At 37.1% G+C, this 16187-nt stretch overlaps 1 protein-coding gene across 1 annotated transcript in view; it reads right to left on the bottom strand.

Moving 5' to 3' along the window:
* COL24A1 (collagen type XXIV alpha 1 chain) overlaps nucleotides 1-16187 on the bottom strand; it is a 127236-nt gene that overhangs the window by 86331 nt on the left and 24718 nt on the right. The window contains exons 6-12 of the mRNA XM_030455258.1: nucleotides 15302-15355; nucleotides 13830-13883; nucleotides 9430-9474; nucleotides 7284-7337; nucleotides 6040-6084; nucleotides 4178-4231; nucleotides 3446-3490 (exon numbers count right to left, since the gene is read on the bottom strand). Coding sequence (XP_030311118.1) covers nucleotides 3446-3490; nucleotides 4178-4231; nucleotides 6040-6084; nucleotides 7284-7337; nucleotides 9430-9474; nucleotides 13830-13883; nucleotides 15302-15355 — 351 coding nt within the window. The remainder of the gene's footprint in view (nucleotides 1-3445; nucleotides 3491-4177; nucleotides 4232-6039; nucleotides 6085-7283; nucleotides 7338-9429; nucleotides 9475-13829; nucleotides 13884-15301; nucleotides 15356-16187) is intronic.

Below are 16187 nucleotides of genomic sequence, written 5' to 3'. Positions count from 1 at the left end.
TCATACACAGTGTAAGCAGAGAGCAAAATCAGATTACTGAACACTTTAAGAGCAATATTAAACAAGTATTACTTGAATTGTTGATTGAAGTCTCTTTTCCTATTTAGTATTTTTACTTCAATATTTCCTTTTCTTGCTACAAACAGCACTCACAAAAACATCTATCTTTTGTTCTGTTCTTACTCTTCCCCAAATATTAATGGTTGTGGTCTCAGTGTTACCCATGCTCATTAGTAATCAAATTTTTCATCTTTCTGGCACAGCAGTGTCCTTAGTCTGCATCCAGAGGTGGAAAGAGTAACTAAAGACATGGAAAAGTCTCATTCATTTTACCAGAGTTTTGACTTCAAAGATTAGATTATCAGGACAGAGAAGAAACCTGACTGTCCAGGGCAAGTGCTGAAGTTTTAAAACAGAATTTCCATTTCTTGCTAGAGAAGCAAAATGAAATGGAAATCAACCACTTCACTGGCTCCAACCTGTCTTGCTTTCTCTCAGGGTTTTGCAGATTCTTTTACTCCTTTCTGACATTGTCCATTGCAGAAGTATATGAGTGGCTAAGGAAAAGACTTTTGGGTTTTTTGTGGTGGTTTGTTTTTTTGTTTTTTTTATTAATATTCATGTTTATCACCATGCTATTGCCAGGGAGATCTCACTATTTCTCTGGAAGAGCCACATGAAACTAATAGCAAACTCATGCTGTTAGTTTAAAGCAGCAGTATGCAATATTTTCAGTGAGTTCCTCTCACTGTATTAAGTTAGGAAAAAGGATGAAGCACAAGATCCCCAGAGGAGTCAAAATTCTTTTTAATTACCTGGTAAGGCAGTTACCTGGTAAGCCTATCACAAAATTTGCAGAATACCAAGAAGGCAGAAAGGGATTCTGCCTGGAAAAAATTCAATCTAAGGCACTCTCAGGGAAGAGATCTTTCCTGGATTAGAAAAATCTTGCACAATATTAGAATATTGAGATAAATGAGATGCACTGTCTTCAAGAAACCAGCCTCAAAGCACCAATCCATTTTCTGGGGAAAAGGAGCAGATTCCATCCTTACAGTAATATTTACATTAAGTACTCTTCCTTGTTTTTCCATGATTGCATGTCTTTTTATCCCTTCCTGTCTATCAGGAAAGAATACTTTGAAGCATTAACCTTTCATCTCTGCAAGACTGTGTTCCAGCCTGCTGCAGGTCAAAGGTACAACTCATTCGGCCTTTTTAATCTACTTTGTTGGAAGGCCATACACAGAAATGTCCTGTGCAATGTCCTGTCCTAAGCTCAAGACTCAGTATAGCAGTGTCTTTCCTAATGGAATGTGGGTTATGCATCATGGTACAATATTATGTGATCAGCAGTCAGGAAGACAATATAGAACAGCAAGTGTGCAGGAAAATCATATCATAAACCAAAGTAGTTTACACAGTGCTTAAGCCATATTTGGCTTTAGTAATAACCAAAATTCTACAAAAATTAATTCACATATATATGTTAATTTTATGTGAATATGCACATGCATACTGCAAAAAAAAAACCAAACCAAACCATGTTGATGTAACTTGTGAGGCTCTTAGTTCCCATGATTATGCATTATACTGTGAATTAATCCAAGACATGCTTAACACTCCCTGTACCATCTTTTGTGTCAACTTTATTTAGAGATTTGACAGTACAAGTCTTTATAGCATTATCATCTTATCAGTTAACAGTAGAGATTCATAGGTTAATAGCCAGTAATGCAGACCTTGTCGATACTCAATCTCTACACCACTAGTCAAATCTTTACAGAACTCTGAAAATGTAGTGTAAAATTTCACACATGCAAAATAGGTGTTTGACAGTGCCTATGTTATAAGCTAGCAGCTGACAGGATATAGACAAAGATTAATTTACAACCCTTTATTTAATAGTATAACATTTTGGTTGGACTGACAACCATTAGCCGATGTTGGAAGAGCCAGAATTTCCCTAACACATGTGAATACCAATTAAAAAAAAAAAAAGTCACAAAAATAGGGCATCAAAAAGTGTAATGGACGATGCAATGAGACATAGATCTGTGTTTGCTATCTTGGTAAGCAGAAAAATGAGAGGAAAATGCAGCATTTGAGAACAACTTTTTACAGTTACAATGCACGTGACTGAAAAGTTCTTGGTATAATTTACAAGGTCTGTTCAGTCACATTGACTGCTGGTTGTAACCAATCCTATATAAAATTAAACTACACAAAAACATTCTCTTAAACCTACTCAAATCATCTACATAAAATCATTATTAATCACCCAACAGGACACACAATGCACTAAAAATATGCAGAACTACCCTGCTACCAGAATATACTGATGTTACCTCTTCTTCCTTTTCCACATTGAGCACAAGCCTTTGCTTTGTCTCCATGTTGTCCCTTTTCTTAAATGCACAGCACCCTGCCAGCTACTACAAGATCCTGGTGGCACAGACCCACACTTCCCAACACTAGGATGGATGCATGAAGTAAAGTTTGATTCAAATTATAAGCAAGCTACAATATGGTCAACAAGCACAGAAACACTATGTCCTGATAGCTGATAAATTAAAAATTATTTTATTTTACACCTTAATGCTTTGCTAGCAGCTTCAGAAAGAGCAATTCTATGAACTTATCACTTTCCTCCTGTAGCCTTTCTTTATTTGGTGATCTTAGAGGTTCTTTCCAACCTGAATGATTCTATGATATATGAACAGGAATTCAGTCGAAGGCTACTGCCTCTTTGGCTGGTGTTACATCACACAGAAAGCAACAAATAACTAAACAACTTTCAGAGCATATCTCAAGGACCAAATGATGGTAATCACTGAATGAGTTGTTTAACATGTTAGATGAAAGGCATCTGAACTTCTGAGTGCAGCTGAGTGCACGACCAGAGAACGCTATCGCAGTTTCCAATCTCAAACCACAAGCAAGTTAAAATTAGAAACTCCTGGATAGCTTCAAAGACCTAAAATAATAAGGTTGCAGCAGAAAACAAAACATTTGGCACTGAATATATGCCACAGGAAATATGTAAATTTTTATAATGTATACTTGGCAGATTTGTGCTTATTCTCAGCAGTAGAAATATATGTTAAGGACAGCTTTAATTTACCATAGTCTAGAAACATCAGACATTAAAAGCAGTTAATTTGCATTCAAGCCAACACCAAAATCACTTCTGAAACTTGCATCATGTCTGCACCTTGTTCTAACACTAATTTTACAGAATATATTTGTGTTTCTGTCAACTTTCAACCCTCAGGCAGTTGATACCAGTAACCAAACAAAATCCTTCCTCACTTCAGTCTTCCTCACTTCAGATCAGCTGCTGTTATAACCTGAGCAGAATTTGCAGTACTACAAAGTTCTAACAGTAGTTATTATATTAACTAGTTAGTACCACTAAAATTGTAAAAAGTGTTAGAAGCTTTACCTGTCTCCCTTTAGGACCTTTTTTTCCACGGAGACCTGGGATGCCCTGAGAAAGAAATAACCTATAAGTAGTTTCTTTTCTTCAACAGTTTAAATGTAACTAGTTAAAGCTGCATTTGATTGGAAAAGAGTGTGAGAAGCAGCACCATGTTAAAAAGAAAAAAAAAAAAAAAAAAACCAAAGAAAAGAAAAGAAAAAAAAAGATTCGAGTCAAGAATCACAGATACAATACTGTATATAACAGAGGAGAAGAAACACAAACTTTGCTTGTCTTTACTGTGGCCACATCAAAACAGCTATGAAGCAGGGCCATATCCTGGTGCCATGTCAGTACATTGTCCTTTGGGCTCAGGAGAGGAAAGCTTAAGCAGAGACAGGGATTTAAATTTCCATGACTGGTTTTATTGCAAAGATCATCTGACAACTGACAAATATTATTGACTGAGCAAAATTGCATCAATGAAAATCATTCACTAAGAAAACAGTACCTCTAATCCTTGCAGCTCTAGATTAAATTTAAAAAAAAAATAAACAAGAGATACACCCCACTTAACTTTAGCACCAGTGCATTTCATTGATTGGACTGATATGACATTTATTTCATCCACATTGTTTTTGCTTTTAGACAAAGATTACAATGAATGGTTGAACCTTGAACATTTTTTCCCCATTCTAACATGTATTGCATTACCAGCCAAACTTCAATATTTCATTAATGTTCCATTAAACCTACCCTTTCTCCCTCAGGTCCTGGTTGTCCTGCCATACCTGGAGGTCCAATGAAACCCTAAAAACAAAAGAAAAATTCTTGATTACAAGGCTACTTTCCACCAACACTGCTTGTCCCTCAGAATTGGTAGGGTGTGGGTTCAAGATCCAAGGGTTAAATTCAGGCTCATTTAAGTTACTGGTGAAACTCAATCAACTTAAATTGATTAATTTAATTAATTGATTAATTTGATTAAAGTGACTGAGATTTACTCTTCAACCAATTTTCTATTTTAGGGGCACAGAATCAGTTAATAAAGAAGTAATGAGGAAGTGTTCCAATGCGACAACATTGCATCACTTACCTTATATAATAAATGAAAAAAGCTGCTAAAGTTAACCTTATTCATAAAATAAACAAAATATGTTCCTTAGTAATACTGTGTGATCACTGCTATGTGCAAGAGTCCTAGAAAGTTTAACTTGTCATAAGCAGAACCTTTTTCTTAAAGGTCATTCACAATGCATTTCTCTTCATCCTTCCCCTTTAGAAAGTCAGAAAAAGATCCTCTCATCTAAGCAGCTGTATGGACACAGAAACCTGCTGGTGAGTTAGTAGAAATGATCATACAATTTTATAAAACAGTAGTAGAGATGGATTCTGTGCTACCAGATTCAAACAGACTGGAACACAAGTATTATTAGTTACTAAAAAAAGAATCCCTTTCACCTCCTTCGCCAGTCCTCCAATTGTAACAATTTCTTTTTTTTAATTTTAAAAAAATTATGATAGAGCCCATCTTGTTATCCAGCCCTAATGAGGGTAAAGAAAGTCTACAGTTCCCTAAAACAGCTGAGAAGCAAGACTATAGTTTGATTTCAGGAGCGCTGTAACTTAAAGCTCTGGAGATACTTTGTACCCTGTTGCTTTACAACTCCATGGGACAGTAGTACCTCAGCAGGGCTGCATCGTAGCTTTTATTGGAGAATTCATATGCAGGTCATTGCCTTAAGATCTGAGAGGAGGTTTTCCCTAAATTATGTATATGTAGGCCATTTTTAGCTTGGTGTAAACAGAGAAATAGTAACTTCTCAGGAAGTGACTGGGATTACTTAATGTTTTTTTGGTTGAGGGGAGAAAAAGACAAAATGCATTGATAATCTGAACAAAAAATTAAGAAATGTAAGAGATACAGTCCCTGAGGGTACAATATCTGTTGGCACTTGATCCTGACAAACTAATTTTTCCCCATCACTATGATGAAAACTGCCATCATAAAAAAACACCCCAAAAACCCTACATATGTTTGAGAAGCTGCTACCAACCTATTTCACCTGAGAGAATAATCAAAAGTAAACCTTTTATCAGCATTAAGACCCTTCAGTCCCTGGAACATATATTACCACAACTGAATAATTCTAAAATCTCAATATCACTTTTATGATTTCTATGTGATGATCGAGTTTCACTTTATCAACTTCTGTAGCTATTACAGACTGCAAATGCCAGATACTCAGATACTGCTCCCTTCTTGGCAGCTTCTCTTATGGAAATAATGCTTCAGGCTTGAAACATCCACTCCTCTCCACTCCCAGCTCTCACACACCCACATTCACTATTGCTTTCTTTCTCTTCCCTGCATTCCACGTGAGAGGAAGGGCAACAATGGGAGATTACTCTGTGCTGCTTGACACAGAAAAGAAAAAATAATTCTTTATATGTGTTTTGAAATAAACACTATTTTGTCATTTGTAGGTTTTGTAAAGACAGAGTGGTTGTGCAGGCATACAGCTGGCAGAGCTGAATGAAATTCCTTATCCTCTTCCTCATGTACTGCACAGGTAAACACAGACAGGCATGCCAAAATGCTTAAAATGCTTACTTACTCTTGCACCTTTAGGACCTGGGTTACCTTCTGGTCCAGCTAGGCCCTATTACAGAAAGACATGAGTTGTAATTCATTTTCAAAAACCAGGTATACTCTATTTAAAAGCCCTGTAACAGCATTTGTTAACTGAAAATATGTTCTTAAAAATGGGACTGAAGAGGGTGTCATCAAGCAGTCCCCTGGGACAACGTTCAGAAAAGTCTCCTATTTATTCAGGGCTGAAACTCAGAAAATGACTGAAACTTCCTTAACACTAAAATTATTTCTTCCAGAAGGAAATTTTTTTCCAGAACCCCTGATCTGTCATCACAGTGACATCCTTTTACAGGACTTGTTCTAAGCTTCTGTATTCAAACACATTTCCAATTATTGCCAAGCTAACGTCAGAATAGCATAAGAAGTCCAAATGCTCTAAGCATATTATGGAATTCAACACAAACATGTTACCATCCATTAATATTCAAAAATTGTAATGGAATTTTAAAATATAAAGCCATTATGAAGCCAGCCCTATACACACTGTAGTATTGGACAAATTCACCCTTAGCAGACACAAACCCACAAAGGCAATTGTTGAAATTGGCTCACACACTGTTATATGGGGAAATAATCAGTATTTCTACTTTGTCTCTTATTTAAATTACTGGACTGAGTATCTGTTAGCTTTATGTAAATAAAAAAATAAAATTTATATTGATATAAGTTCTTGTGTTTATGGAAAGCTGCTTTCTGGCTTTATCCGTTTTCCTTCTCAAATATCTTTATAAGAGGGAAAAAAAAAAGTAAAAAATTATCTGTACTGGTTCTGTTTTCCTTAAGAACTGAAGAAATAATTTCAGCAGTGAAGTAAATACATTGGTGAAAATCAGGAGAAACCGCACTACAAGACACAAGTTCCTCTTGCCTCAGGGCTTGAAATATGAAGACAACAAGTATAGAACCACAAGAAGTTTATGAAGGAGCTTTAAGTATTTAGACATTCAGCACTTGGATAATACCATTTATGTATTCCATAAAGGTACAGCATCACTGCATCTAGCATGTCCAAGTTTAAAAGCCATGAGACTCAACATTACCTAAAGGGCACTACCTGTGAAAGAGGTTTGTGTTTAAGGGATAAATGACAGGATGTAAACAAACACATTTATATCATTAGGAGTTCCAAGGTCAGATATGGTGCTTTCAAAAAGAACAAACAAGAAAACTCTCCAGACTGCAAAGACATTGGTTTAGTTACTGCACCTGCCTGCCAGGATAACCAATTGCCCCAGTATTGCCAGCCATTCCTGGAATTCCCTAAGGAGAAAAAAGAGGTTGGGGAGGGGTGGGGAGGAGAAATGGAAAAACAAAACAAAATCAAACAATGAAAACCAAACAAGGTTAGTGTAATGTTTTGGAGTTTATCATTATCATTTATCTTGTAACATCTAGCCCTATGACAACTTAAGCTCAAAGAAACATTGCTTTATGAGGAAGCTACACAGCAAAACCCTAAAATTTACTTATCATACATAAGTAACTCCAACAATTTCAGTTATGTGTCTTTTACAAAGAATTACAAGAAGAATGAAATACAACAGTGCACTCATTTCCATAATAAAGACACAGATGGTGTTTCTAAAAAGTAATTGAGGAGGACTACAGGAGACAGGTCCTTATAATGAACTAACTGCACTGGTCTTAGCTGGTCTTAGTTTATATGAAAAAATATCTTGTTTAATTAAAGGGAGCACCCTTGTGCCTTTACAAGGCAAATTTTTTGTTACTTCTAGAATCAGGTCAATATAGCACTGGATTAGTCATGAGTATACAGAACTCCTCTTCAATTTCTTCCTCCTAATTAAATCCAAAAGTAATTTCTGTTGTTATTTTTTTATTTAACATCTGCAAATCAAACTATTTATTTATTTTCAGAAAAATGTGCTTTTCTGAAATGGTGACAAAGCTCCACCTACCTCTCTCCAGTTAATTTTATTTTAAAGAAGTCCATAAAGTGGACACTCTCCCAGCCTGACCCTTCCACTCACTGCCATGTGTCAGTGTTACCATAACAATAGATCAGGACTTCCTCTCTGAGCTTTTCACAGCTGATTTATGGTGAAATAGCAGTCTGAGGAAGCAGAACTCAGTGGTGTGGATGCAAAAAGGGGCTGCAGTATTTTTGGCTTAAATGAGCTGCCACTGAGGTGATTCTGTGACCTGATTTCAACTGGTGGTGATTCATCTTCTGACAGATGTTGTTAAACAACTAGGACTCAGTCTCCTATTTTGGTTCAGCTGTACCTCAAAATATGCATATAAGAAAAAAATAGAAAAGCAGTAGAATCATTGCATTTACAACTTATCTTTTGAAATTTTTCCTTGTTACCAATTGTTTAAGGAGTCCCACAATTCATAAATTCAGAGGAATGTCTGTTCTTGCTGTACAAGCTTCTAAAAACTACAAACACAGGTAGGTACTACAGATGACAAGTAACTGGTCTAATTCATCACCTTCACCAGCCAGACCAGAAAATACCAGCAGTGATAACTAGACAAGTTTTATTTTCCACATGAAGTCCTCTCTTAAGAGTCATGTCACAGTATTTTCTAAGTCATAATAACATAGGAAAATATTTACAGCAGCAAATCAAGAACACTGAGATATCAAACAGTTGCACATCAGTAGTTTTCACACTCTTGAACAAAACTTGAAGGAATTTATATGCTTGATTGCATGAATAGAGAGCAGAGTTATTTTTCAATGCAAGCTTCACTTTTTTCCCCTCACTACTTTTCGCAAGCAGCTTCTTAAAAGATCAAGACACTCTTCTCCTGATACTAAGAATTACTTTTTATTTTTTACCTGGCTACCTCCATTTTGCTGCTGAATTACAGTCATCACCAATATGCCTGTGGGCCTATAATAAAAATCACCACACATTCAGTTAAGACTTGTGTATAAAACTCATTAAAGTCATGGATGCTTTTCATGAGTTTCTCTCTCCCTTCAGGTTTCTATCATCTGTTATCAGTATTTCTCTTTCAGTGTCATCCAAAAGGAGACTAATGTTTTATCTACTCAGCCATTAGGAGCCTCATTAATGCTAACAAGACACAACAGCAATTGGATGTCTTTGAAATTTACTTTCAGAATTTCACACCAATCTCTGCCAATTCAGTCTGGAAGCTGAAGAAAAACAAGCTGGTCTTTTCCATTTCATTTAGATAATTTTTGCCACACTGATCTCCAAATAACCTGAATTTTTCCATCAAGAACTAACAGGTATTTCCTTATGCTGTCAGTAATTTACACTACTTGCTTATATTGAACACTTAATATTTATTTAACTTTCTATCCTCAATTGCCCATCTGCAGAACACACTGTACTGTGCTTTCATCACTTACCTGCTCACCCCGGGGCCCTTGTAGACCCAGATAACCCTTAGGGCCCTGCAGGTAGAGAAAGATGTGATAAATACAGTTAAACACACAAATTAGACCTTTTCTTCCCTCTCCAATTTCCCATTATCAAGAAAAAAAATTATCAAAAGCCATTTTCTTGTATCATTTGTGTAATTTGGATTTAGCAACTCATAGGAAAGCTAAATTAGAGTACAGTAGTAAGAAATCTTTATAGTAGTGTAGATGATTTCAAGATACCACCATGCTTTGAGACTGTTCTGGACTTCCAGTGTTTTAAACAAATGAGTGCTTGAGATGCTGTTTCAGTTATTGCTGAAACTACAGAACTGGATTTGGTACAGTGTATTTTCTCAGTCCAAACCCTCATCATGATGCTCTTTCTGATCAAGGCAGCTCATGGGAGGCATATAAGTAGACAGTCATCTCAGACTATTCTAGGACACTCTCAAAACAGACAGACATTCCAAAAGACATGATGTATCTTTTTAAAATTAACATAGAACAAATTCCATCACTTATATTATGGAATTTATACTGGTATGGAAAACAGCCTGTTTCTCATCCCAGAAATCTTCCCTGTGATGCTGGAATCATGAAGGTGTTGAACTTCACTCCCTGTGAATTGCCCTTCTCATGCATATTTTAGAACCTAAAGAAAAAAAAGAAGTAAAAATAGAGCTGAGACCTGCCATCTGCATTAGTACACTTGAAAGGGGAACCTTCCTCTTGGATGTCTTTACACTGTACTAAACATATCCAGACAAGCTGGCCTAAAAGTGAGGCTGTAACAGTTGCATGATTGATGCACAAGCCAAGTGTCTGATCCCCACAAGCCTTGCAACAGGTACTGGGAATGCACAAGTTCCAGAAGATGCAGCTTGAAAGAGAAAAAACAAAACAATCCCCATTCTGGATATAAATCTATTATAAAATTGGCCTCAAAGGCATTGACTGAGTAGCAGGAGTGTCTTGGCTGATGTCAAGAATCTGCTGGCTTGCAGGATGATGATACTCATTAGTCAGTAGAGACTTGAAGGTCCCCTGTAATAAGAAGAAATTCTGCAACTGATTTCAGCAGATTGGGTATCCCAAAGTTTTGGATAAGCTTCTGTGTGACCACAAGAGTATTTCTGCATGAAAAAAATTTATTATGATATATAAAATAAAAAGATAAAATAAATTTGCTTGGTTATAATATTAGCTAATAGAAGAGAATGACATCTGTAAAGCTTCAAAATGCGCAGTTTTGCTATTATAGCCTTGCTTGAGAAAACCTGATCCAAAAGAGATGTTCTCATTAAGAAACTCAGACACAATTTTCTGAAAACCCAACACAGCAGGTGAGTATTGTCAGCCAGCAAAATTACAATCTACTCTGGTTTCAATCCTCTCCTGTAGCTTAGGTCTAAATAACTGATACATGTTCTTATATCTAAGGAAGTAGATTTGCACTGCAGTTGGGGAAAAGAGTTTGTGACACAGATAGCCAGGACGTGATCTTGGAGAAGCCAGTTATTATGAATTAATTATAAAATAGCCAAAGCTAAAGATGCCATCACAAGCCAGTAATTCATCATTTGCTTTCAAAATGTACCTCAGCCATAAAGTGTTTCACAGTCCCAGCTCACTCAATTGAATGAGTTTTATCCATTTCAGAATTTTATCCTCTTTATGCTTAAATGCTCAACTGAAGCAGGCATTCTACTCTTAGACCTCACTCTACCACTATAAACCAATTTCTATGCATTTGTTATTAAAATACATCTGGAACAAACCCAGCAACTTTGCTAGACAGCCAAGAAACTTCTGTAACCTCTCAAAATCAGTATGTCTAGGATTATATCTTTGGTATTAGTCTTTGAAAGGAGAAAAAATTCTGGGGACTCTAGCATATTAACAGATTTCCATGCATTGTCACAACAGCCTTTGCAATATTTATTTATCAGCTCCAAGTTGTCACCACATAGCACTTTGAAAAATTTCTTTACTGCCAAAAGGTTTGCTTGGGTTTGGTTTGGTTTTTTGTTTTTTTTTTTTTTTACTTTCAGAGCTCCATGCTATCTTGTTTGATAATGTTTATTAACACAGCTAAGATTTCACCTAGCATCTCTCAGTCTAAATATCCTCAAGAATAGAAATATCTCCAAGAAAAAAGCCAAGCATACAGGACCAACCTTTCCTTTCTCCCATCTAATTCAGCAGATAAATTTCTCTCACAGTTAAAAACATTTCCTCCTGCTCCAGGAAAATTGCACTCTTTAGGAAAAGCACTTGGAGACACTTGATTGCATAACATTGACAACCACAGGTACTGCTTTGAAATTTATCTGTTTAACCTTTACAGGTTAAAAAAAAGTAAAGACAAAACAAAACATGGAGCCTTTCTCAAGTTGCAACTTTTTCAAGTTGCAAGTTTTTTCCTTCAATCTTTCTTCCCACATGATACTTTAGCTTGCGTGTTTCATCAGGATTTTATAGATCCAGATTCCCATGATTCACTGTTACAAACACATTAGGTAGGGAACAAAGCTAGCCTATAAACTGTAGCCAATTTTTAAAGAAAAAGAAAATCTTTTCTTATGTCAGTGTAAAGTACTTGCAAGCACAGGCACTGTAGTCATTCTAATTTATTCCAGGCAAGTGAATGGCCAGCAGTACTGTACTTTGGCTGACAACATCCTCCCCAGTGCTCTGGCTAACAGAGGCAAGTACTTGGCTGTACTTAATTTTTCTGCATTTTTTTTCCTGGAACTTGTTTATTTCACAGTTGTGTTCGTGTTCTTTGAAACTAATTTCCCCGGTCACAATAAGCTAACAGCAAGTCTAAGTATCTACACATATTGAAAAGCAATTAAATAAAGGTAAGTTATTTAAAACACAGTAACTTGTGGGTATTCATTAAAAAAATAAGAGTGAAATGCTTGTAACTGTTTCCAGGTGCACTGTTGTTCAAAAGTTGACGTTCTATCAATATAGGTAAGGAAAAAGTTATCTTAAACATGCTTCTAGTTAGTGCCTGATGTGTACAACATGGAAACAGAGAGTAAAATTTCCAGTGATCAAGTGAGCACGACTCTCCATGGAGTCTGTAACCCTCAGATAAGGAATGAATTCTTGTGGCAGGAAGAGAGCATCATGGCCATCAGATTTTAATTTCCGTGCCCCCAAACGTCAGTCTCATAATCCAGAACAAGTGACAGCTGCTTCACTTCTAAAAAGCTTTCAAAAAAACCCAAGCAAACAAAAAAAGCCCACAACCACCTAACTTTTTTTGTGAGCTAAAGTATAAACCTAATGAAACAAGAGAGCACAGTATTTGGGGAATCTCGAGGTTGCCCAAGATGACAAGAGCTATCAGTGTTCAGGCTTGTAGGTTAACTCTCAACAGAGACAGAGAGAGGACACAAATTCTTTTCACAGCTATACACATTTTCTCACTTCATAGAACTGTAGGCCATGCTAGGAAAAATAAAATTTCTACACTCTTCCTGGTGCTAATTCTGTGATAGCTTCCTTGTCTGGTCACATTTTCCTTTTTTGGTCCATTCTAGAAGTAAATTAGTGGGATTTTTTAATAAAAAAGTGTCAGACTTTAAGAGCACGACAACTTTGAACTAAGGCATTTAAAAATAACATCGAATATAAATGTAGTTGCAATACCATTTCTCTTTAGTTTCATAGCAGGCAAGCATTAAATTAATATTATTTCTCAATATGTCAAGAATTAAGGCTGAAAATACCAGGGCCTACCTTTCTAATAGATCATTCCATCCTGTTGATAGACAGTTGACAGCTGCCGGTAGTGCTACATATGACTATAAAATTCTGCTTTGATAGCAGTTCTCCATGTTTTTCTATTACACTTGCAACATCACACCGTCCTCTTAAAAGACAGCTATTAACTGTACTTTCCCTGCAGCTGTCTTGCCAGTTTTTAGCATCGCACCTGTTTGTTCACCACCTGGTTAATAAGAGCAACCAATTGGACATATGTGAGGTGATCTCTCCTTAGCCTTGAGTGCTGACACTGAATTGACCTCCACTGACATCCTTCCCTTCTCAAACTACTTGTCTGCCCGATGCTTTCCTGTATACATAGGACCTCTGTAATTTTAATGTATTTCTTAAATGTGATGTGTGGCTCCTGACATTTCTCATATTGAAAATATCACATTATGTAGCATAGAAAAATAGAACTTATTCTACGTGAGGAAATTTTTGCACTGTAGGTCTTGGAGCCTGACATAGTAGAGAGTCACAGTACCTCACAGTACCAAGAGCAGGCCTAAAGCCCTTCTGTGCCTCTTGACCACCAGACACCCATCTGATGGTCACTGATTTGAGCCAGGGATGATTACATGAAAATGGAAACAGAGTCTTACCTTCTCACCCTTAATCCCAGGTGGGCCTGGAAAGCCCATGGGGCCTGGATCACCCTGTACAACAAAGAAGTCCAGAATCACTACAACATTACACAGACCTGCAAACATGTAGGACTTCATATCTTTTCTGCATTCATGGACATTTAGTATGAAGTATGCTGTTTCATCAAGCACAGATTGCTTTCTTTTAAGAGGAAGAAAGTTGAAAAGGCAACAGTTGCTCAATTGCAACTACCTAGTGCAATATGCATGCTCCTACATCATACAGCATAGCCAAACTGTGGCTGGATCAGACTCTGACTGATACCAGGGAACATACTTTGAATTTCAGGTAGAGGTGTATAGCTCACAACAGGATGATTTGATTGCAGAAAGCAAAAGCTGGTTAGATTAAAATAGTGTACTTATACAAAATCTGCACATCGATTTCTTCTCAGTGCATCAACAGACACATTTCTGACTTGCTCATCAGCTCTTTAACACTGAAAATATATTGTTAAGAGTTTTAGGGTTTGACACAATGTACACATTAAACTTAATTTATGTACACATCAGCACCTGGTAAACAACAGTTACTTGCTAATTACACTTCATTATGGAGAATGGTCCTGCAGTTTTATGTTGTTTTCTACTTAGCCCAAGTGCTCAACAATTTAACTACTAGCTCTTCATAAAATATAGCATAAATACAAGATATTTTAAAATATACCGTATAGATTAACACATCAGATATAAACATGCAATTACATCATTAGTATTATCAGTGATTTCAAAGTTTCATACTTTATGAAAGTATGAAAGTACTAATTAAGATAGATACTTTATATCTATCAGTAGATATGCAGTCTAAAAAATGAAACAACCACAAGCTTTCAAGTGCACAATTTCTATGAACAATCATTTAAAATATTTATACTCAAACGTTATGGGCAGAGAGAGAGCAACCACTAGGTTGGCTAAAGCAGCTTAGGGGGAACTATCAAGAAAAGTCTCTGAAGTAAAAGGACAAACCCTAGCATGAAGATTCTGTTTAAAAAAAAAAAACAAAAGTGGTTGAAGACAACACTGCATGCAATAATATCCAGACTTGTCACCACCAAATTTGGTCTTGCACAACTTTATCTACTGTTGAGAGGTACTCAAGAAAACTAGTGTGTGTACTTTGTAATATCAGTGTATACAGAATTCACTTTACTTGTTCTAAAAGTACTTACCTTTTAATTTTTTCTTTGTTTTTTAAATAAAATAAAATTTATAATTTAGAGTTTCAGCTTTGTGTATATGTTTTTATTTGTCTTTCATTCAGTTCATCACCTGTATCTGCACTCAGCTGTTTTACATAATTAATGGTCAAAACACACCAGCATCACAGGAAATATAAAGCATCATGCTGTTATAACCTGTCTGAATATTAAACAGGACTTCAGCTAACAAATCAGACAGACTAAACTTTTTTCTGTAATTAATGTTACCTTTTCTCCACGTTTTGCTTGTCCTGGAGAAAATCCTGGGTCTCCTTTAGGACCCTGTCATAGAGCAATCATAGATCATCATTAGTATGATCAGGGAAGAAAGTTTTAAATAATATATGTGGAAAAAAATATTTTCAGCTGTTACAGCAAAAGGAGGGGAATGTTCATATAAACTGCTCTTGTTATTACGGATTTTCTCTTCCTAACTTTTTCAGCAAAAAACAGTAAGAAAATACAGCAGTGTGAGTGTCACATTGAAATGAGATTTACATTTTCCAGATTTCATAGCAGCACAAAAACTGCAGGCAGACACCCCAGCTGAAATGCTCTCCCCACATCATCAGTTCAGAACACCACCTGTTCCCCGAACACGGTGCCAGGTGATGGGGCTGTGTCCCTCCTGGATGACAACCTTGCCCACCCTCAGAGCTGCCCCGTGCCGCAGACATCGCGGCTGGGAAGGGCAGAGCAGGGAACACGCAGCAAAGGCAGCTGCTGGATACAAATTCCCTCCTAGCAGATGAGGCAGCTCAGCATTCCTGGTCAGGGATTACTCTCCATATCCAAGGGTAAGACGTGGAGAAGGGAATGTTGCTGCCAGATCAAGCTCTCCTAATCCAAACGCCCGCTGCCCCACGGAACCCCCAGGCACTGTGGGACAAGGGGCTGAGGCTGGCGAGGACCGGGCGGACCTGCAGCCACCCTGCAGAGCTATCGGACACCGGCAGCTCCGCCTCGAAAACCCCACAGCCCTCAGAGGGGACTTGCCCTGCCCTCAAAACAGGAGCCAGCAGCACATGGCACCTCCTGAGACAGCCCCGGGTGAACTGCATCACCCTGACTGACAGCGTGACCGGGGGAGCTCCCAGAGCCGCAGCTGAAACCA

Source organism: Calypte anna, chromosome 8 (genome assembly GCF_003957555.1).
Source record: "Calypte anna isolate BGI_N300 chromosome 8, bCalAnn1_v1.p, whole genome shotgun sequence".
Taxonomy (NCBI): domain Eukaryota; kingdom Metazoa; phylum Chordata; class Aves; order Apodiformes; family Trochilidae; genus Calypte; species Calypte anna.
Note: the sequence above shows the minus strand (reverse complement) of the source record. Positions and strands in the feature narration are given on the sequence as shown.